General features: G+C 44.9%; 1 protein-coding gene across 1 annotated transcript in view; it reads right to left on the reverse strand.

Moving 5' to 3' along the window:
* Nucleotides 1-1,884: 1,884 nt before the first annotated feature.
* The window catches only part of EPHA1 (EPH receptor A1), a 34,301-nt gene continuing 12,731 nt past the window's right edge, over nucleotides 1,885-23,454 (reverse strand). The window contains exons 3-18 of the mRNA XM_051780711.1: nucleotides 20,985-21,260; nucleotides 18,936-19,326; nucleotides 13,952-14,107; nucleotides 12,698-13,030; nucleotides 11,343-11,467; nucleotides 11,081-11,240; nucleotides 8,463-8,559; nucleotides 7,669-7,724; nucleotides 7,270-7,392; nucleotides 6,981-7,166; nucleotides 6,485-6,546; nucleotides 5,880-6,089; nucleotides 5,124-5,273; nucleotides 4,264-4,457; nucleotides 3,788-3,943; nucleotides 1,885-2,924 (exon numbers count right to left, since the gene is read on the reverse strand). Of these exons, the coding sequence (XP_051636671.1) occupies nucleotides 2,846-2,924; nucleotides 3,788-3,943; nucleotides 4,264-4,457; nucleotides 5,124-5,273; nucleotides 5,880-6,089; nucleotides 6,485-6,546; nucleotides 6,981-7,166; nucleotides 7,270-7,392; nucleotides 7,669-7,724; nucleotides 8,463-8,559; nucleotides 11,081-11,240; nucleotides 11,343-11,467; nucleotides 12,698-13,030; nucleotides 13,952-14,107; nucleotides 18,936-19,326; nucleotides 20,985-21,260 (2,754 nt within the window). The 3' untranslated portion in view covers nucleotides 1,885-2,845. The remainder of the gene's footprint in view (nucleotides 2,925-3,787; nucleotides 3,944-4,263; nucleotides 4,458-5,123; nucleotides 5,274-5,879; nucleotides 6,090-6,484; nucleotides 6,547-6,980; nucleotides 7,167-7,269; nucleotides 7,393-7,668; nucleotides 7,725-8,462; nucleotides 8,560-11,080; nucleotides 11,241-11,342; nucleotides 11,468-12,697; nucleotides 13,031-13,951; nucleotides 14,108-18,935; nucleotides 19,327-20,984; nucleotides 21,261-23,454) is intronic.

Genomic DNA, 23,454 nt, shown 5'->3' on the forward strand with positions numbered 1-23,454 from the left:
TCTGCCTCAGGCCAGTCATGTGCACTGTGTGTGCTTTTATGTACATGTACATATTATATGCTTGTGTATTTTGTGTGCATGAGTACCTATTGGGAATACATGCTCAGGCTTGCTAGTGGCTGTAACCTGAGGACATGGAACTGAACAGCCTCTTCTCTATCAGGCCAGCTGATTCAGCAGGTTCTAACAGTTGAAGTTGGAAGGGACCTCCTTGCTTAGAGCAGGGTCAACTAGAGCAGGTTGCTCAGGAATGTACCCCTCCATATTTTAATACTTCTGAGGATGAGAACACAACCTCCCTGGGTAACCTGTTCTAGTGCTAACTACTTTCAGTACCTTTTTCTTACCTTCAAATGGAATTTACTGCATTCTGCTGCTCCTTTCAGTGGATACCACTGAGGTATGTCTGGCTTCTTTTTCATTCCCTCTCATCAGGTATTTATACACAATGATGAACCACTCAATCCTTCGCCTCTCGAGTCTGAACAGTACCAGCTCTCTCCCTGTATGTCTGATTATCTAATCCCTTCAAAATCATAGTGGCCTTTTACTACACTTGCTCCAGTAAGTCTTTGTCCTTCTTTGTGCTGAGGAGCCCAGAACTGGACATAACACTCCAGGTGTCTGATTGATGCTTGAATGAAGAGGAAGAATTGGCTCCTTCCAGTTACTGGTGATGCATTTGCTAATGTAGTCCAGATACTATTGTATTCCTTTGCTACAAGGGTTCAGGCACAACCTGCTGTTTACTGTGACCTGCAAGTCCTTTCCTGCAAAGCTGCTTCCAGCCAGTCTCCAGCTTGTACTGGTGCATGGGGCTATTCTTCCCCCGTTGCAAGGCTCTGTTATTTCCCTTTGTTCAGCTTCCTGAATCTCCTCTCTTACCATTTTTCCCCTCTATTAAGGTCCCTCTGAATAAGGGCCCAGATAGCACGGCTATGTGATGTATCAACCTCCCACCTTTCTATCACCTGCAATGACAGGCCAAAGTTTACACATGCATGACATAAGCTTGTAATCTTGTGTCAGCCTTATCAGGGCTTATGTGTTAGCCTGGGTGTCTGCCAGGTAGCAACTTATTATCTGTATTTCATATTAAAGACATCAATTACTAAGGCTGAATTTACTGATATACTAATGATTCACAGTAAGAGCTTGGTTTGTCAGCTCTAGTTACAGTGACTCAAATAGCTGTAGTATGTGTATTCCGTGGTACCTTGTGTATATTCTGCTGCTTCTCATGTTGAACCTTCTTGCTTTAGGTTGCAGTTCCTTTGCTCTTTGCTTCTTAACCCTTCTGTCTATCTGTGGTTAAGCAAGTCTTTCCCAGGAGCAGGAGTGTTAACTTACAGCCATAAGAACTTGGAGCATTATAAAATTATGGAAATGTTGATAGTTATCTCTAGCAAGTAACTGATTACTGAATGTGCAGCACTCGCCTTCACCAACCTAGACTTGAAAAATAGATCTTGAGGTAGCTACTCTTCCCAGATAGAAGAAAGTCTCAGGAACATCAGTGAGAATTTTTTTTTATCCCTGGACAGTCTATTCTGCAGAAGGAAGTACTACTCATGTATTTCATCAAACAACAGCAGTAGCTGCTAATCTTTCTTATGATTTAGGAATAGTAACAGCTGTAAAAAGATGTATATTAGATGTGTATGTCTGTAACTAGGTTGAAAGAAAAAATCTGAAGTGACCAGGTGCATAGGTATCCTTTAATCCTAATGCAACTGTACTTCCACATCAAGTCTGCACTTAAATGGATAAAGACCATCAGCTGAAACAGCTAATCATGGATGTAAGGACCCTGCTGGAACTAATAATATGTATGCTAAAGGTCCCAATAATATTTGAAATAAGCCAAAGAACACCAACACAGCCTGCTCTGCCACAGATTTATTTACAAAATATCATTTACAGATATAAGTGTCTTGAGATCTGATAAATAATAACATTTCCTCCACAGAGAAGGAATAAGGCAGACCCCCTACACATTTTTCTGTTACAAATACCCTATCCAGCCAAACAAGACTATTCTCTTTTAAAAAGGGGCAGAGAAAAATGGATAACTAAAGGGGTTTCTGTTCATGGTATACGAAAAGGTATTAAGCTGTTTAGAGAGATGTAAATCTCCCCTCTGGAGTGTGCACGTGCAAAACAGCAACATGCTGAGGTGATGTTATCACACAAGTTACAGCAGGGTGTGCTGCTACTCCCAATTTGTCCTCTGAAGAAAGAAGTACACCACGGGTTGGTGTTCAAGGCAGAACAGCTGAATTAAAAAATATATCCCTTACCAGCAGCCTTTTGAAAGGCTGAATAGTTTGTTCCTCTTGTAAAATAAGAAAGACAGAAGGCTGCTGAAGTGAGAAGGAATGTATGCCAGGGAGTGAATGAGCCCAGTCTCTACCTGTCTGTATTCTTGTGCCTGTTCCCTGAATGTCCCAGGCTATAAATCTGAACCCTCATTTCCAATCCTCAAACATAATTCACCACTCCCAGCCCATTTTGTATTCCACGTGATACACTGAGGGTCTGAAACTCCAGTATGTGGACTACAGGGACTACTCAATGCTGCACAGAATGGACTGTAGAAGACAGGGCTGAGAACAGTTTCTAAGACCAGTGCTCTGAAACATACTCATGGCTGCTGTAGAGCTAAAACAAGGGGGAACAGAAATGAGAGCAGGTGGTGTTGCCTCATGAGCCTTTTCATTTTCAGTTCTGGTTGTTTTGCTTTGCTTGTCCCAGTCACTCATTTGGAAGCAATTGCCATAGGAATGATTCCAAGTGATATCTGGTAAGAATGGGCATTTTTCAAGCTTAAGAGCACAACAACTGATCACTCCTTAAATCCTTGGATGCTACACAGGATCCTCTTCTGGTGGCCTGGAAGTGACACTCCCATCTGTTTCAAATCCCTGGAGGAAATGGGAAAAGAAAGATAAAAATTAACTGCTGTTCTTATTCCTTGGGGATGAGGATGTGGGTAACAATTACCGAGCATTAGTTCAGAAAGCTTCCTTTCCCTCAGTGCCTCCTACTACACCTATCTTTACTCTAGAGGGAAGAAACTTCTAGATGTTCCTGCCCTTTCCTGGTATCTCTGCCCACCCAGTCAACTGACCTTTCCCACCTCATGACTAGGCCTGTGCTCCCAGTAAATCACGACTTGTTAAATCAGCTTGTGATATGGGCCATGTCTCAACCCTTTAGCATGTCTGTGCCTGCTCATTTGTTTTATGTAACTGCCTTGGTTGGAGCTGGCTGTACATCCCCAACCCTATGAGAGAACACAGTTGTGTCAGTAAAGCATCTGACCTGAGTCCTTCTAAGGAGCCAGAAAGATTTGCTCTATGACAGAACAGTGCCTAGCTGATGGAGGCAGGGGGATATCACTAGCCCATATGGGGTTCACAGCAAGAAAATTATCCTATTAAGTCCTACAAGGGAGGGGAGGTGGTCAGCTAAGAGAACTGTTTTCCATCTATTGTTTCCCCTTGCTGTTTGTGTCTGATGTTAGTTCAGAGCAGCTCAGACCCCCGAAGAGCCTCAAGTATGGACAAGAACAGTTAGGGAATTAGTCTCACAGTTTGGGCTGATCCCAATTCTGGGCTGGTTCTTCCCATTTAGGGCAAGAAGCCAGTCCACTTCCGTGTAACTACATAGAGAAGGATGGAGAGATGCCTTCCAAGCAAATCTCAGTGCCTATTTAGATAGCACAGAGGCAGGCACAGCTATTTGTATCACAGCCTGAGGTGCCTCGTGGGTGGCCTGTGCTTACTCAGCAGTGAGCTCCAGAATGGACTCCATGGTGTCCAAGCCAGCAGTGCGAAAGTTGGAGATGTAGCGCTTCATACGAATGGATTCCAGCCATTCAGGGATGGAGCGGTAGGGGATTCCATCAGATCCACTGCAGCTGGGGAGACGGAGTGTTACCCTAGAGACAAATAAAACCTTCATTAGCCAGGAAACTACCTTAAGTGGCCAGCACTATGAGACAGCAGCCAGAGGGCAAGCAAGCACCCTCTGACAGGGCTAGGCCAACTATCTGCTCTCTGCACAGTAAGGTCAGACCAGGCCACTGGCTATCCCTCTGTCACCAGGAGAGAGAGATGACTACTTACTATCTTCTGCACACAGAGCACGCAAGGTGCCTCTTGCCAGTCCGCATTGCTAGCACTGCTTCTCCTCCTGCTGGGGACAGGGAGGTGAAAATCTCCCAGTTAACCTCTCCTCCTCCAGTGACAGCCTGCTTACCTGGGATCAAAGTCTGCAACAGGCCGGAGGAGCTGGGGACTTGAGATGAAATGTTGCAGCTGTGCCCGGATCTCCTGAAAATGAGGCCTCCTCATCCGATCATGTGACCAGCAGCTCTTCATGAGTTCATAGAGGATAGATGGACAGTCCACAGGTGGGGGGAGCCGGTATCCATCCTCTAAGCTTTTCATCACCTGCACAGAGGACAGAGAGAAATCTGGCCAAGAGCAGAGAGTGCGGAAGAGGAGCCAGAAATCTCTGTGGGGCAAAGAGCAGGCCATTCACTGTTTTGCACAGTCTGAGATGGGTTGAAACAGATTACATGTGTATGACACAGGGTTTGGGCAGCACAGCACAAGATCAGGACACTTAAGGGATGTTAAAAAGCAAAGTGGTATGTGCACATACTTTCAATCCTTTACTAGCTTAGCTCCCCTTTGCCACTCAGGACATTTGTTCATGAGAAGTAAGGACCAAATGATCTTGGCACAGACATGGGGTGAAAAAGGGAAACGGACTCTGAGGAACAATTTCAACAGCATGTGCTGACCTCACAGATGTGCTGAGCCTAGAATGAGACCAGACACAATAGTTGAGAGCCAGAGGAAGAAGAAGATGAAACAAACAGAGAATTCTCCAGATACAAAGCCATAGCTGATTTATCCACTCTTAAATTTGGCTCATTGCTGTTGAACATTTTTTACCTTTAACTTGGTTGTATTGATTTTTAGCAGGGAGGGAGACATAGTTATGTGTCCTAAAGAATATCAAGACTGCAGGTGGAGGGGGATCTACAAACGTTGGGCCTACATGCCTTGTTTATTTTTTTAAATCAGCCCTTGAGCTCAGTGTCTTGTTACCTCTTGGTTGGTCATGTGCCCATATGGCTTGTCACCAAATGACAGCACCTCCCACATGACAATTCCAAAGCTCCAAACATCACTGGCTGAGGTGAAAATCCGATGAGCAATGGCCTCTGGAGCTGTCCATCGGATGGGAATCTTACCACCCTGTGAAAGAGCAGAGACATAGCGTATCCAGCATGTATCATTAAGTTGTATTTCTCCAGTGCTTTCATGCAAAGACCTTACAAAGTGGTTTAGAGTGTGGGCCTACTTCACTTGAAGTGACATGTAACCACCCGGGGGAAATTTCTCAAAAGGACAGAAATATTCTTGGAAAGTAAACAAGTTTAAGCCCTTTGTTCAGCTGAACACTACACAAAATCACTACTGTTGGAGTAAGAGCCTGACACCATGCACAGCCCTACTTTGAAGGACACCATGCATTAGAATCGCTGGAACTTTCATTGAAAGACACAGAGATGTTTCTAGTCCAAAACCCTGATCACAGCAAGGCTATTTTCAAAGCTAGATTTAGTAATTGAGTCCAAGAGATCAGACCTCTTACTTTGCTTCTCATTTTAAAACCACAGTCCCTCTGAATTTCTTAGCAAACAAAGTCAGCATAGACTCCAGAAAGAAAAGTACCACCTTCTGAATCATCCACACTGTGACTTGCAGTTTTACTATGGGTACTATAGTCAGATACTATATGACTATTAACTACACTCAGTTAATTTATAATACAAGACTGAAAGATTGTTTTTGCATTACCTTGGTTTCATAGGTTCCCTCTGCATCATTCTCCAATATTCGTGAGAGACCGAAGTCAGACACCTTGCACTGAAGACTGCGTGTTACCAGGATGTTGCGAGCAGCCAGATCCCGGTGCACATAATTGTGTTCTGAGAGGTAAGTCATGCCAGAGGCTATTCCCTGCAGCATACTCACAAGCTGCACAGGGCTAAATTTTTCCTCATTCTCCTGCATGGAAGAAGAAGTCAGAGAAGGTCTCAGTCAAGTGACATCAATCTGCTTGGCTTCTAGTCACTGATCTTATCAACTTACAAAAGTGGGCATTGGTGAGCAAGCAAAAAGGCAATGCTGCAGCCCAAAGGCCCCAACAGATTCTCCCTAAGGGACTGGTGGTGGTCTCCAGAGTCATCATTAGGCACCTGCACTTCAACTACCAAGGACAGCACTCTGGTCACTGAGCAAACTGGATGGAATCACACTTCAGCTACTGAGACTGGAAGTGTCCGTAAGCAAAAGTAAGTGGATGTCTGGATCTTATTTCTAGTCTTATTTTAGGGCCCTAAATCCAGGTCAAGTGCAAATTCTGGCAGTACACAAGCCTATTACAGACTGGAGTTTCTTACCCGGAGGAAGGTATCCAGCGCTCCGTTCTCCATATACTCAGTGATGATCATCATTGGCCTCCCTTGAGAAAGACAAGAGGTGTCAGCCTTTTTGAAATTCTCCTACTCTTGCCTTTCAATGCTCTCCATATTGCCCCATGTCCAACCCCAGCTAACACCCCCACTCCACTGGCACAGCAGCTGCCCCTTCTCCTTAGACATCTCCCAATGATCTTGTACTATTCCTTGTGTCACATATAACCTTGCAGCATCCCTTACACTATCCCAACTTCTCATCTACTCACCAACCCAAGAAAATCTCTCCTAACCCTGCCTCAGGACTCTGTTGGAAATCCATACCACTTCTCCCTTCCTCATTTTCAGCCATATGATAACATGACAATGCCTGTCTTCTCCCAGCACAGCCTCTCTGACAGCAAATTCTCTAAGAAAGGCATGAGAAATGTGCCAGGTTCTGCTCTCATTCCAGGACCCTCTCCCATACACTCTTACTTACTTTTGGTGACAACTCCTTCCAGACGCACAATGTTTGGGTGATTGAATTGCCCCATAATTGTTGCTTCACGCAGGAAGTTCCACCACTGTGAGTCTGAATATGTTGACTTCAGAGTCTTGATGGCAACCACAATACGTTCTTTCCCTGGGAGCCGCAGGGACCCACGATAGACCTCCCCAAACTCTCCTGAGGACAACCAGAGGCAAAAGATCACAGACGAACTCAGGAATAGGCAGCAAAACAACATTGTGAGGAAACTGAAAGATGGGGAGAGTAACAAGTAACTCACCCTCTCCAATCACATTCTCCATAGTGACACAAGAGATATCCAGTTCCTTAGTGAACTCCAGCACCCCTCTGCTGGGGTCATCATATGGTTGCAGGTCTACATAGGGTTTCAACCAGACCTTCTCTATGGTAAAGGGAAACAAAAGAACAAATGAACCTGTCAACTCTTTGGACAACACTCGTAAGGCAAAACTACAAAAGCAGAAGTGAATCCAGGGGATTCTGACAATGGCAGCAAACAAATCTACCAAGTACACAGCAAAGAGTAGAACTGTTGTGGGAAGAGGGAAATTACATGAGAAAAGCCATGCTCGTATCTGGTTTGAAACTAATGTTTCTTTTCATTTCTTCCAAATCATTCCAGGCTTCCCCCTGGTTTTACTATCCCTTTGAAGCTCACCTCGATCAAAGCCTGAAGTATTGTAATCTGGCCGTGCACGTCTCTGACGAGTCCTCCTAGTCATGAAAGAAGCAGTCATGAAAATAAAATGGTCAGCAGATAGCACAGAGAAAAGCAACACTTCCAGGGTGTCTTGGACAGAGTTCAGAGTAGCACAGAGCAAAGTGAAACCAGACACTGCACCTACTTGGAAAAGTACAGCTGCCAACAAAATGTGATGCTTCATTTACGTTTAGAAAGGGAGCTGTGTTTCCATACAGGTAGTTTTGTGCTGAGATACAGATGAATTTTTTGTGTTTTCTGTACACTTTCAGTGCAATATATGATCTTAAAATCAAGCAATAGCAGCTTTATAGACATTGAGAAAGGAAGTAGAATTCTGTATCTGGATAGAGTACCACTACAATAATGGTATATGGAAAATGGTTTGAAAAGGCTGGATACATGTATTACCACTTTATGGATCAGCAGCTATAGAAATGATTGCACCATAACAATGTTTTTATTTCTCTGTCATGGTAACAGTATGATAGTGCCAGATTGCAAAAAAACTGAGAAATCACCACATTTTCCTCTGTTCCAAGCAGCAAACCATATCTTACAGGCATCAATCCCTCCAATCCTGCTATTCAAAATTACTTACTGAGACCCTTTCCATCTTGCTGCAGCACACTGGTCTTTTTCTTTTCTGACCTCAACATCCCATGAGAAATCAGGGCTTCCCTTTCTCAAGCTCCCATAGCTCAGCTGTTCCCACATCTATAACATTTTCAATACCAAAAATCAATACTTACTTTCGCCGAAAGATGAGAAATCCCAGAAGCAGCCCAATAAATAGTAGAATTCCAAAGATAATAGAGACTATGACTCCACCAGACAGAGCTCCCGTGTCTGCAGGAACAAAGACAAAGGCCATATCATTTAAGAGACCAAGTTCTATTTGTCCGGAATGTAGCAACCAGCTTCTACCAGCTAATGGCATTAGGTAAGTTGCAGCCATTCATCTTCCAGGCAGCAGAGCCACCACATTTGAGTCCTACCATACTGTTATTCACGTGCATGGAGCACCTTCTGGTGGTTATTTGGTTGACTCTTAACTACAGTCTTGGTCTTCTAGTCAAGTAATTCATCCCTATGCCGGATTTTCTACATAAATTCCATGACACTTTTAAAAGTGAAGAACAGCTGTTCCTTCGCTCCCACTCCTCCCCAACACTCCTTTCAGATCAGACCCTTCTTCCCGCTCAGTAGCTGATTTAGGCCATGACAGAGCAAAGACATGATTTTCCCTAACAGTCCAACTTGACTCTCTTCTTTTTTATGACATTAATTACACCCTCCCCTCACATCAATATCTGGGGCCGGTCCTTTGCCTAATTACTCTGACAGAAGCCTCTGCCTGCTTAGGACTTATGAAACAAGCAAGTATTGACTTACAAACTTGCAGTCTAACATCATATTCCTGCTTTCTCAAAACTGAGCATCAAGTGGTTTCATTTTGTGATTGGATAGCATTCAGATAGCACTCACATAACACAGGTTGTCTCCTTCCATTTAGGTTCTCAAGCTAAAGTCAGCCATTTCCATACAGTATATTTTAATTAATCAGAAAAAATCCTAAATTACCTCTGTTGGTGTTTTTAAATCTTATTTCCTATAACTTTAAAAAATATTTTAAAAACTTAAATATACATTACTGAAAAGTATTCATATCCATGTCTAATGAGAATCTATATTTTTTTATATTTTCCCTAAAGAGATTTAGGAAAACATCCAGAAGAAAGAAAATCCCTAAACAATTTTTGTCAATAAATGGGCAGATTTTAAAGCAAGGAAGAGATGATGCAGAGAACTGTGTGTGGAAGTGCTTCCTAACATCTAGTCCAAAGGTCAGCATCTGTAAAGCTTAATTGACACTTCTTATTTTTGATCAATCTGATGCTGACTCATCTCACTAAAATAATCAAAAATCACCAGCTTAGTTAAGCAGAAATCAAGAGGCAGAGCTAATGTTCTTGGTTTGTTAAAATTAAAAACTCCAGATTTGAAAGATGAAATAGTATCTTTTATTACTAAAATTGACAGGCTTTTAGATACATAGCACTTCTGCAGGAAATTCAGGGATCTAAATTCTCAAATTCAGACTTAAATTAAAAAATCTCTCCTTGCAAATCCTGTCCCGCTAATACCCCTAGGCCATTACAGCTAAACAATGCTTCTAGTATTACCAAAGAACTCTCACCAAATGAAACCTTGCAGGCACTTCTTTTTAAACCCTTTCATAGTCAAAATACCTATGTCTTGACATGACGAAGTGATCAACTTTTATTTGAAATAAAGCATAATCTTAAATAAAGTATTTTCTAACATATTCTTTCATAATAAAACAATAGTACATGCTAACTTACATATTTTCCACAAAGTCTTTTTAGGACATTATGATATTGGTTAAAGATAATTTATGTTATCATCATTTGGCACTGTGACTTGATGAAAATTCTACCAAAAGCTCCTGGTGCCAAAAAGAGCCCAATCTTTATATTCCACTCATGGTATCACAACTCCTTATCAGCTTTTACATTGTTAATTTAACTATTTATTCACATTAAGGTATGCCTTTGCTTTCTTCCTTATTTCAGTACAATAAAACTAGCCTTTCAAATGCATCCCTTCAATGCATGTATTTCTAAAATTATCTATAGGGTCAACAGGATAATCTGTGAATTTGGGAAATGAAGAGAGAGCAAACTCCATCATAGCAAACTTTTGACAAAAGGGAAGCCTTTGGGTGACACAGGGAAAGAGGAGGTTAGATGTAAGACCTATATAAGGTGTTCTTTGACATAAGAGAAAGGTCTTGTGGCCTCAATAGCTTGGCATTCTACACATGGTGCTTTGGCTGAGAACTTTTTTCAGTGGCATATACCATCTTTTGGGGCAGAGCTACATTCAGGAGCTGGACTACATACAGTGGAGCTGATAAAGCTGAAAAAAACAAGTATTGAGGTCCTCTGAGTTCTCCTTTTCACTAGTAACTGGCACACAAAAGGAGGCATGTGGTAATCATTTGACTAACATTCAAACTTACAACCCTTAGCCAGAATCAAAATGTCCTTCAGGAGAACTAGATAAAGAGATGGTTAACTATTGTGCCAGTACAACACACTAACCTGAGACTGATCAGGTCTGAATAGGCAAGTACAAGTGAATTTTATATGACAGCAAGGAAACAGTAAAAATGCCTTTTGTGTCTACAAAGCAACAGGCTTGGCCTTCATGACAAGGAATTCAGGACTGTGGTGTCTGTGCCTTACAGCCAGCAGAACACAAGAAGAGATCTGTGTATTATGTGAATATACAGTCTGATGGAGAAGTGAGTTTCCCAAATGAGATACCAGTGCTTGTTCTCTACCTGGTGGAAGAGTGCGGAATTCCTGCTCTGGGGAGTAGGGCCCAGGCCCGAGGGGTGTAATGGATCTCACACGAAGCAGGTAGGCTGTGTCTGGCTGCAGGTCTCTCAGAGTGACATTTGGCTCAAGAAGGTGCTTCACTGTGTAACGTGCCTCCTCTCCCTGCAGAATTCAAACAGGGTCAAGTAACGAATACACATTGAACAAGAGAGCATTTCCACCCCTTTGAGTGGAAGGGGGAAGGACAAATAAGGCAGGCCTTACTTTCTCAAAGAACATGACCTCATACTCCACTGAGGTCCGGCTGCGTTGCCGTGGGGCAAGCCAAGAAACAGAAAGACTACTGTCATCTCTTTGAGTCAGGATAAACTGGGATACTGTCACCGGAGCTGCAGGGGAGAGAACAGAGAACATAAGGAAGAAATACAAACATAATGCAAAGTAGGTCCTCTCTCTTTGAGAGAAGCTCTCTCTTTCCTTCTCTGATCATACCATGCAACTGGAACTGACTCTCATTGCCACTGCCACTCCCTCATCCTTCTCTTCTGTGGTGAAAAGGAAATGAGGTCTCCGGTCATAATTAATTGCTTTCCGTGAATAGTATGCTTCTGCCCCAACAGTGGAAGCATAACTTTGTTTGGCCCTCAAAACAAAATCAGTGTTCCAAGAAATTACATTTAATCCAGGACTACACTGAAAACATTCAATTTGAAATAAAAACATTAGGATTTTATGCCCTCACAGCAGCAGCAGGACAACTATCCTATGTGATGATTTATGAATGCAGCTCAACTGCATAAGGATACAGTGAAACTCAATGCTCAAAATCTCTCAGCTGACTGCACATGCAGTTCATGAATAAAAAGATAATTCTCAAGAGTCTGCAAAGACTGAAGAGTTAAGCCTGGTTCTCTCCTTGCCCTTCAACATCACAGGAAGTGATGAGGCAAACCAAAAGTAGCTCCACTTTTCTGGATCAGAGTTGTGCTGCCCCCGCACAGCGTCAGGAAGAGAAGTCATATTTTGCCACTAAATTAGAACCCGGGGAATGTACCAAGCGCTGCTGAGCACTGTGATGTCACTTTTCTATAATCACGTTTCACAGCAGTCTGGAAAGTGTTCACAGGACAGCCAAATTAGCCAGCTTGAAGATAAACTACAGAAATGTGTCAAGAACTGGAACGTTTTTAACATCCTCATCTCTCCATGCTTTCAAAACTTTTTTTTTTCAATTACAGCAAGGTTTTTGTTGTGTTTGGTTTTTTGCAATATCTGAGTCATGGGAAATATTTCATGACATGGTCCTTGGTCTTCCTGTCACACAGGTAACAATACTTAGGCTGGACTACACCACTTGCTTGACAGGGAGGGTTTTGTCATCCTCACGTCTGTTAAGTTCTTGGTGGATTCAGAACTCTTGGTGGGTAATGATTACTGCTACTTTGATTTGCATGAAACATGGCTAATAGATTTTACATGCCAGAGGCACTTTAGAATCCTTATCATACCAAACCAACACATGTGGCAGACAGAAGAACAACATGGAAATAACTTAAATATTCACAGAGATTCCTCTTCCTGTTCGTGATGAGTAGGAAGAGCTTCTCTCTCATGCTAACCTGCATGTCCAACTGAGACCCAGACAGCTGGAGCAGTTCTCTGTGGAGCAGGTCCCATTCCTGAGACACCATTATGGGCTTCCACAGCAAATGTGTAGTTGGTGTAAGCTTCTAGGCCGTCCACGTCCACAGCAGGTTTTGTGAGACCAGAAGCACTGGGGGAGAACACCACACCAGCCTCACACGGCTCACACGACAGGAAATGGCAGCGCTGACAGAAGACTGTGTAGGTCAGGTCCTTCCGCCCACCGTGGTCGCTGGGTGGCTGCCACCACAGACTCAGCTGTGTGCCAATAAGGGAGAAGCTGACATTGCGGGGAGCTGAGGGGGGGCCTACAAGAATCATGAAAGTGTTAGATCCAGCTGTTTATACACAAAGTACTATGGCAGTTTCATATCTGCTGATGCACTTCAAATGCAGCCCTCTGTCCCCCCCCAGCCTCTCCCTCTCTGATCTGTCATCCCCATTTCCTGACCTTTCGTTTCCTCCAATATCCTTGTTTATGGAATCATAGAACGTTTTGGGTTGGAATGAACCCTAAAGATCACCTAGTTCCAACCCCCTGCCACAGGCAGGGGCACCTTCTATTTGACCAGGTTGCTCAAAGGCCCATTCAGCCTGGCCTTGAACACTTCCAGGGATGGGGCATCCACAGCTTCTCTGGGCAACCTGCTGCAGTGCCTCACCATCATCACTGTAAGAAATTTCTTCCATATGTCCCATCCAGATCTACCCTCTTTCAGTTTAAAACCATTGTCCCTTGTCCTGTCACTACAGGCCTTGCTAAAAAGTCTTTCTTCATCTTTCTCACATGCCCCACTTAAGAGGTGAAAGGCCACAATAAGATCTCCCCGGAGCCTTCTCTTCTCAGACTGAAGAAACCCAGCTCTCTCAGCTGTTCCTCATAAAAGAGGTGTTCCACCCTTACAGTCATTTTCATAGCCCTCCCCTAGACCTGATCCAACAGATCCATGCCTCTCTTGTACTGGGGGCCTCAGAGCTGTATGTAGCCCTCCGTAGCCCTCTTGAGGGTCTCTCAAGAGCAGAGTGGAGGGAGAGAACAAGCTCTCTCAATGCTGCTTTTGATGCAGCCCAGAATACAGTTGGCTTTCTGGACTGCAAGAGCACATGGCCAACTCATGCCCAATTTTTCACCCACCAGTACCCTTAAGTTCCTGTCTGTGGTGTTGCTCTCAATAGATTCATCCCCCAGTCTGTATAGATATTCTTCCTTCTTTCTATCTGCAACTCACGCGTGCAAGCAATGTTCTGGCCCTCTGAAGGCGCTCGGTAGAAGCCTGCATTGCAGGAACAAGATGTAGCCCCGGAATCGTTGGACATGCTGTTGGGGGGACACTTCAGACAGTGTTTAGTCTCCAAGGAATGACGGTAGAATCCTCGCTGGCAGGCTGTGAAAGGACAAACAAGTCAATGTAAGATAATGAATAAACCACAATCAACAAGAAAACACCTGGCAGTTTTGTTCAGCTTCTTGAACACTCCTTTACCTGCTTGCTTTTTTTCCATTTTCTTAGTTCACAGAAATATTTATGTTGAGAGGAACCCCTGGCAATCACCTAGACCAATCATTTCAGAGCAGATAGAGAGGAGATGCAAACTCAAGGTTATGACAGGACTTGCAGACTGAAGAAAGGGGATCTCATTCCTCACAGATGCTGTATGAATAGGGAATCCGGTCAACCTCAGAAACTATTTCCAACAAAAACCCAAACTGGTCTGCACCCTGCAATTCAAGATTTTCACACTATAAATAAGAGCTGTGAATAGTAGCTCCAAATTCCTGTACTCCTCAGAGTCCTCTGCTTCCCGACTTCATGTGGGATAGCCAGTGGGATTTTTAGGGGGAGCATCTTTGCTGATTTCAAGCGTTTTAACAGAGAAACACTCAGCAGGGCCCTGGGGAATATCAAGGTAACTATCAGTTCAACTGACAGCACTGAGTGTAACTGGCTGTGGGTCCAACACAGACTGCAAGAGAATAGGCGTCACGTGGTTTCTATTTCCAGTCCTACAAAAATAATCAGCCACGTTCCTTAAGTATAACATCTGACAATCTGTCTTTGCTCTGTTACTATTAGCTTGATCTACAGAAGCACTGGTCAGTTTACCAGTTATCTCAAGGTCAATGCTTCACATCTATAGCTGTGTAGCAAGGAGAAAATGAGTGAGGGAGGTTGAATGGTTTACCACCCTGTGCTAAATGAATCTATCAAATGTTCTTAAACTAAAGAAAAATACCAACTTATTGCTAATCAGATGGTTGAGGAATGCATACACTAATTTTCTGTCAGAGCTACCACCTTGCATTTAACTGGAACATTGAGGGAATGACCCTTTTCCTATTGCACTATAAAAGCAACAATGTCCTGAATAATCCCTCAGGAGATCCCAACAGAGAAAACCATCTGTTCAGGAGCCTGACACAAATGGCTTACTGTGGTGGAGCATAGCATAGGAAGTGATTCTTTATCTAGAAGACAAGAAAACAATTTAGCCATTCCTACTGTGTGACACAGAGGAACATCTGAGACACCCTAAAAACTTTCCACTAACAAAGGCCAAACAAGACTACTCATTATTAGTCTGCAGCAGTGACGCCTAAAGAGCACAGAAAGGAGAAATAATCACAAGAAGTAGGAGCAACCACCACCTTATGATTTGGGGAAATAACAGAACCAATTGGGAAAGCCTATCATTCTGAGACACAATCATGCAACTATAGAGTCAATGATAGCAGAAGCCATTGAAAAGAATTAAAATGCTCAAGCATTGATGGTCACCAGCCCAAAGAGATTCCATTTATATTCCAGACCAAATATAAATAGGCAATAAAAGTTACTTTCATCTCCAGGCTGCTCACAACTGAGAGCAGTTCTACATGCTGGAGTGAAGATGAAAGCTTTGAAGCCCCTTGCCCCTTTGCTGCAGCGTAAGATTTCAAAATTCCTGATATTGGATCAGTTTGGGTCAGGAGAGCTTTGACAGCAACAAGAAAAACAAAGGAAACACAGACCCACAGACTTGTATAACACAGAGGTTCTGATGTTGCCTGTATAATACTATCTGCCATAAATTTGAGACAATATACATACTCTCATTATCAGGCTGAGATTGTCTGCCAGTAAATTATGGAAATTTGGGGTTGGGGACCTTTGCAAGAATCAAGGAATCACAGAATAAATTAGATTGGACTCTGAGATCATTGAGTCCAACCTATAACCAAACACCACCATGTCAAATAGACCATGGCACTAAGTGCTACATCCAGTCTTGCCTTAAACACCTCCTGGGATGGTGAATCCACCACTTCCCTGGGCAGTCAGTTCTAAAGTCTAATCATCCTTTCTGTGAAGAAATTCTTCCTAAGTCCACCCTAAACCTCCCTTGGTGCAGCTTAAGACAATGTCCTCTCTTCCTGTCACTCGCTGCCTGCAAGAACAGGCCGACCCCCACCTGGCTACAACCTCCTTTCAGGTAGTTGTAGTGAGTGATAAGGTCACCCGTGAGCCTCCCCTTCTCCAGGCTAAACAAACCCAGCTCCCACAGCCGCTCCGCATAAGACTTCTGCTCCAGAACAGTTAACTCCGACCCCAGGAGAGCCTCTGTTCCTCCAGGCCTAAGCTCCGGTGTCACTCCAACCCACATCTGCTGTACCTCGCGGTGCTGCCGAGTCCCTTCAAGCAGGGAGAGCTGCCTTGCAGGGAGACAACACCCTGGCGGGGAGAGGGAGCTGCACGAGGGACTCCGGGCGTAGGGGCAAACCCCGGCCGGACCGGGTCACATCACCCGCGGCGGTGTCCACACCAGCGAACCAAAGCGTGGCGGGCAGTGCGGGGTCACCGGCTGGTGGCACGGGGCGCCAGCCGGCCGGGTCCCGCTCGCGGTGCCGGCGGTGTCCGGCAGGGGGCGGCAGCGGCCCGGCCCGGCGCCTGCCCGGGACCGCCCGGCGGGCCGGCCGTGAGGGCGGCACAGCCCGGGGGCCGGGCCTGCCCGGGATTTCGGCTCCCACCGCCCTTCCCTGGGGGCCCTGGGCAGAATTAGGTGGGCGGCTGCCCGCGGCTGCCCCAGGAGCGCGCCTGCCGGGGGAGGGAGACGCGCAGCCGGCAGTCTCGGCTCCCGCCCAACCCCTCTGGCCCCCGGTTTCCCCAGTCCCTGGGCACCCGCTCCAGGCGACATGATGGGAAAAACAAGCCTGGAAAAGGGCCTGCTCACCGGGCACCAGAGGGCAGAGAGGATGGCTGGGGCGCTCCCTTCATTCCTTATTCCTCGGGAGTCTGAGTGCCAGCCAGCGCCGGGCAGCCTGCAGACACCAGCCCTGAGCTGACAGGGAGCTCGGCTCACCTGTCACCCTGCAGAGCCCATCAAGGAACCGGAACACAGGCTGGGACACAGCCAGCCAGCCTCCGTGTTCACCGTAAATTACGTACTTGAGGAAGTTAATCACGAGCTGTGGGTTATCAACAGCAAAGTCTGAAACATTGTGAGAGGCTTGAGATGTAATGCTCTGGGCAAGGAGTTTTTCTGGGACCATAGGATGGCTGAGCCATTCTGTACCCAGGAGTTTTGTATGGCTGGGAATTCACCAAGAGCTCGAGTGAGCTAGTTAAGAACCTCAGCCTCTGGCTTTCTGCTGTCTTTTGTCCTGTAGCAGAGGTCAGGTTCTTTTCCCTGTTTAGAGGCAATGGTTCAGCCTTCTTTTTTGTTTTTGGTTCCTTCTTAAGGCAAAACTCAGATGACACTGCCAGAAGGTCTTCCATCCTGTCCCACTTTACATGTCTGAAGAAGTCCTTCCATATTCTGAGGACAAAGTAAAAGCTGTGATCTCAGTCTTTATCCTGACCTGGATTGCTCCCAGTCCATTGCACAATGCCTGGTCTTTTCTGCTGAGGGAGAGAACCCCAAGATATGCCCCAGCAGACAACCTACATTCACCTTCTCCTCTGATCCTCCAAGACAACACTGCTCTCTGGTCATGAAGTACCTCTCCCTACTGCTGCTAGGTTCTCCTCTTTTCCCTTCCTCCCGGGGGAGACCCCCCCAGTCCCTGCTAATTGTACAAAAGATACTTCTGGCTGCAGCTGTGCTTGGGCGGAGTGGGATGAAAGCACAGATGTAGAATGAACCTGTGCTGTGATAGCAGTCAAGGCTTGTCCAGACATGACAGCTTCCCTGCCCCTTCCCAGACGAGTGCTCTCAGGAGGGCGGGGAGAGCTCTGTAGCACCTAAGTGGAAAAACTGGCTGGGCTGTGCAGAGAGGGGATTGCTGGAGGAAGGCAAAGATTTTGTGCTTCAACCTTCACCAGCTCCCCAAGCGAAATGAGCGGTAAGAAGTGGGGATTCATAGCGTCACCAGCTCCTTGTAGCAGAACAAAGCAGAGACACGGAGCACCTGCTGAACCTGAGACCAGTGCATGGATTCCTTTTTCTATACACCTTAACCTTGTGCCATAGAACTCTGACAACAAGAGCAGAGTTGTGCTTTTGCCTCCATTTCTGCAGTAGTACATACCTCCAAAACAACACACATATCCTCTCCCATGACAAACAAACAAAGTTGCCTTAAGAAGCTGAATCGTGTCCCCTCAGTGGCCAAGGGAGAGCCCTGTGCTGCCTGCTTCAACAACCCTTGCTCGCTGGGACTCCAGCACCCTGGTGACTCTTTTGCTTGCTATAATTGCTCTTCCTCAGAAGAGCAGGCACGACGATATTGTGCAATGTGTTTTACATGATTTCCCATGGCAGAAAAGCCATCCCAGTCCAAGAAGAAGGAGAGACAGAGGAGAAACCTGTCCCCTCTGTCTCTCAGCTTTCTAGTTACGGGACAAATACCCTGTTCTGGGCGTCTAACCCATTTGCCCTGGGAGAACAAGGCTTCTGTTTAAGGGTTGAGAACCAGTTGTTGAGTGAGTCAGTGTCAATCACATAGTTACAGCTCGCAGAAACTAGCTGCAGAGTTGAAAGTTCCTGGATGAAGCCCAAGAGGGAGTGGAGAGGTGTGTGCAAGTCTTACACCTGACACATAAGGAGAAAAATCACAATTGAAAAAGAGAAGCTAAGGAGGGGAGGAAAGGTATGATACACCTGGCAGGCACAGAGGGCGGGCAAGAGAGATAGACCACACTAACTGCCCTGATCCCACTCTGTGCTTACAGATACTCTCATCTCTAGGTCTCTGGATCCTCTCCCATGGCCTACAGCTAGTGTCTGCATACTCACCTACGCAGCTCCCATCAACTTCCTCAAACCCCACAGCACAAAGGCATCGGCCCACTGGTACCAGCCACTCCCCATCGGTGCTGCAGTGCATCCTGGGGGGAGAGCCCACTTCTTCAGCTGCATACTCCACGCAGACCCCGGGCACTTCTGTCAGCCCCTCTGAACCTGCTAGTGTTTCTGGAAAGCGAGCCAGGCCCCGCACTGCCTCTGGGCAAGTCTTATAATACACTCGGACAGACACCATTGCTACGCAAGCTCCAGAGTTCTGGAAAGCCAAGTAGAAGCCCCGGCGAGAGAGCTTCCCAATGGGGCACACTTCTGTGTTCAGTTGCATGGCCCCTGATTCGATGTCTCTGCTTGTGAAACTTCGATCTGCTGCCACAGTGTTGAGCTAAGAGAAAAAGAGAAAGACAACAGCTTTAACACCTGAGCAGGCCACAGCAGCTGAGATACCCATGTCTCTCAACCTTCTTTTACACTAAGGCCTTTTAGGGGCCGTAGAGTCAACTGCTTCTAGTGCCAGCGCACTGCATACTTTCCTTGTACTTGGAAGAGGTGTTAACAAAGCACCTTTTCCTGTCTCTGTATCTCCATACTTTCCATCATCTCCTTTAACTGTTTTGTACTCATTCACTGATCTTCTACAGTACCCTATGTTCTGAGTCTCTGATTCCAGAGGTCTTTAGGAACTGCCCCTAAAGGAACAAATCTCTCTTCTGTGATAATTTTGTTTGCAAATTGTATGCAGTAAAATCAGAACACCACTTAGAGCTGAGCTTTTAAACTGACTACTGAATTACAGCCACCTGTTTTTAGGCTGTTCTTGTTGCAGTTCAGATCATCTACTACAAGGTGCTTCTCATGCAGCAGTCAACATATTTCAGCACTGTAGATACCTGGGTGAAAAATGCTCCCACACTTTTGCATTCCCACTGCCTCAGCAAACAAAGGATGAGTGTGAGTGAGAGATACTTTCCATGCTTGAGCGAATGGGAAAGGTCTCCATGACATCCTGTGATATGGAACAGCTGGACTGCAGGTGGAGTGGCCTTTCTTCTCAGAGTGAGCCTGGTAACTGATCCTCTCCTCCGCAGGCCCATCCCCATTGCATGACACCACCCACTCCCTGTAGCTGGATGGGAGATGAAAGGATCTGTAGAGCAGCTGCATCTGGCAGTGGGATCATAAGGCATGTTTAGGAGTTGTGGAGGTATCTCACAAATTCACATCATAGGCTGCAGGGGAGGTGGAGGAACACTGGGGAGGGAGGGGAATCAGTTACCAGAGTCCTGCTCTGCCTGTGGTGGATTTTACTGCTCTTTGTTTTTATCATATCCCATTTAAACTGCAAAGAAAAGGGGAGTCAAGTAATTTAGGTCTGTGGCTTCTTTTAGAACAAAACTAGATTGCAGAATTTCCTGTGCAAAAAAAAGCAGAGGTTCCCTACTCTGCAATTCAAATATTTCCATGGCAAAAATGTTCCTATGTTGAGGAAAATAGCAGGTAAAACATGGCAGTGTTAAATACTTTCACACCAGGGAGAATTTCATTATAGCAAGCCATCACTTTCAGGTTTATAAAAGAAGACCCTATATCTCATAGCAATTGGAGTAAATGATCGGGACCAGAGAGACCTGAACTGGACTTGTTCGTCACTTGGTCTAATCTTGTTTTATTACCTAAGGCAAGTCAAATTCCTTTGGTCTCTGCTTTACTATTTCTATAGATTGGTGCAACCATCCAGCTCAGTCACAACCCTTTAGAGTCCTTACCTATGTGGTGTCTGGTTAAATAAGTGGTTATGCAGAACAGAAGTCCGATCTCATTTGAAAACTCCAGTGCCTCCTGTGGCAAAGTCTGCTCTGAGCGTCACAGAGAGCACTGGGGACAAAGTTTATTCTAAGGACAGTGTTTACTATCCATGCCCTTCCCCAGATGCTGGTTCTCCTAGCCTCTCCCAGTCAGCAGGACACACCTAGTTTAAGCTAAAAGATACAACTAGTTTAAGCTGAAAGATATGACTCAGTCTTCACCCCCAGCGATACGGACCTTGGTGAACAGCGGGCGGCGGAACTGGATCCCAACATCTTGTTCAGACTCCATGTAATAGAGATTGAAGGTCTCTTTGCAGGTCACCACTTCACCTTTGAAGCTCTTGCAGTCCCTCACAGTAAACTTTAGCTCCACATAAATGCGGGAGGCTGCCTCACCCCGATAAATCCAGTTGGTGCGAAGCCAGTGATCAGTGTCACCCTCGGAAAGTACACTGCAGTCTTGATACATATAGACCGGGGTACCATTTATCATCTGCTGCACTTCACTCCACTGCTCCCAGGACAGAAGAAAACACACATTGTTAGATAGATCTGAGAATCAAGTTTCACTTCAAATATGACATAATCTTGCCTAAAAAATCGATTCTCATATAGGGTTCAGGGCTCTATTCAGCTAAAAGTTTTCCTACACTTAGCAAAAGCCGTGTCTGGTCTAGAGCCCCATGGCTGCCTAAACTCTGTACATGGAGATCAAAGAGGATACTATTATTAGGATCTGATTTACATGGACCCTTGTACATCCTCTTCATCCTCCCTTGGTTCCAATTTATTTCTTTCATGTACTGCCTTACCTTAGAGATTGAGAAAAAGACCCACTACTCCCATATATTTGCCACTTCTCTCTGCCAGAGTTTACATTCGAAGTGTACAGCAGGACCTACCAAACCAGGACTATTATCTGCCCCTGGAAATAACACACAGCATTTGAGAGTAAGAGAAAAGATGGCCTGACATGATAGGAAGGCAAATTACAGAAGGACTGTGCTAGAGCAAGCACTTATTAATTTGGAGTTCACGCTTCTGTAAGTGGGATATTCTGCAAACCCTAGTTTAACTATTAAAACTCAGTTGATTCTCCTGACTTCATACTGCATTTAGGTTCTGCATCTTCCTCAGCAAAAAATAGCTGAGAGGAGCACATGGGCCCAGCTGTTTATATGACCTCACTAATACTATTTGCATGAATTCAATAAGATTTGATTCTGATTTTAACATACACTTTTGCAAAATTTTATGTGGTTGTAGTTTTGTTACCTTACCACAGGTCAGATACAAAATGCAAACAGTCTCTTTGAGTAGGTCACACATGAGAACTGAAAATTTGGAAAGCGAGGTTTTGTCCACAGGGAAAATAACTTAGATCCTTTTTCCCCCACTTGCTAAGACTACCTTTTCTCATTATGCTTTAAATGTTTAATCAAATTAAATTGAAACAAGTGCCCACATAGGTATTGGCACAAGTTTAAGCATCTTGGTTTTAAATCACACCCCAGGTTAAGATGCAATTTAAACAAGGCCTCAGTCTCTGTATTACTCCAGGCTTGTCAAGTCTCATGGGCTGAGCATGAGATTCACACATTTCTCTGGCACCACCCCCTCCTGTGCTCACAGCACAACAGCTTCTCTCCTAGCTTCTGATGCCAGGGACCAGGTCACTCTGCTAGTGGAATACAAGAGAGGAACCCACAGAGTGCCAAAGGAGGCTCTGTTTTGATGCTATGACTTAGAGCATACCTCCTACACAGCCCCACTCTGGAAAGTATGGGAATGCTTTCTCTGAGCCAGCAAGCCCTGCTGATAGCACAAGCTCATATCTGGATGATTTCAGCATTTTACCTAAGTGCATTCTAACAGTCTCCTCCCAGGAAGTTCTGTGGATGGTATCTATGTGTCCCTTCTTGTTCCCTTTTTTCTCTCCACATAATTAATCTCCAGTGTTACCCCACCCTCTTAATCTGATCCAGCTGGCATATACCTGCACTACACAGGATTTACACTTATTTCGCTAACTGGAGGTCAAAGGACTTAAGATGGCAAAAGAGAGAAACAGGCTGATGGGTCAGTCACAATTGTTGAACTGGAAGAGACAATCACTTAATCATCTCTTGCACTATTTATTTGAAAATCTTCTGGAAAATGCTACAGGCCTGAATTTACAACACATCCTGAAGTACACTGAAGAAATGAAGTTAGAAAGGAGAATAAGAGAAAAGAAGTTTTCATAAGGAACTGCCAGTGTTAGGATTGCTCTTAGAAGCATTTTTAAATGGGTGTCTGCCTCAACCAAGCTGATGGGAAAAGCATAATTGCATTTGGAGGCCAAGAGTTTGACAAGTTTCCATTAGCAGTTTATCCTAAGGCAGTACCACAGACAAGTGTCACCAGAAAGTGTTTTTTTCATGTCTCACCAAAAGGCATGAGCTGTTGTGATGCATGTCCTTGATATACCATTTTCAAAATTTAAGTGATACAGGATCAAAGTTACATTTTCAGTAGTGACAGCTCTAGCAAAAAAAAAAAAAATCCTTTAAACTCTACTTCTGGAAAGACTCCTACTGCTAACCCCTGTATTTCTTAGCTCATCTTAGCCCAGCCTTTTCCAGACTGAGCTCTTCAGGGCAAAGATGCTTGGCACTGACTATTGCACAGTTTCATATGCAGTGTGGTGCAAAAAAATAACAAGG

Source organism: Manacus candei, unplaced genomic scaffold (genome assembly GCF_025592945.1).
Source record: "Manacus candei isolate 608988 ecotype Guabito, Panama unplaced genomic scaffold, ASM2559294v1 h1tg000014l, whole genome shotgun sequence".
In the NCBI taxonomy this organism is placed as follows: domain Eukaryota; kingdom Metazoa; phylum Chordata; class Aves; order Passeriformes; family Pipridae; genus Manacus; species Manacus candei.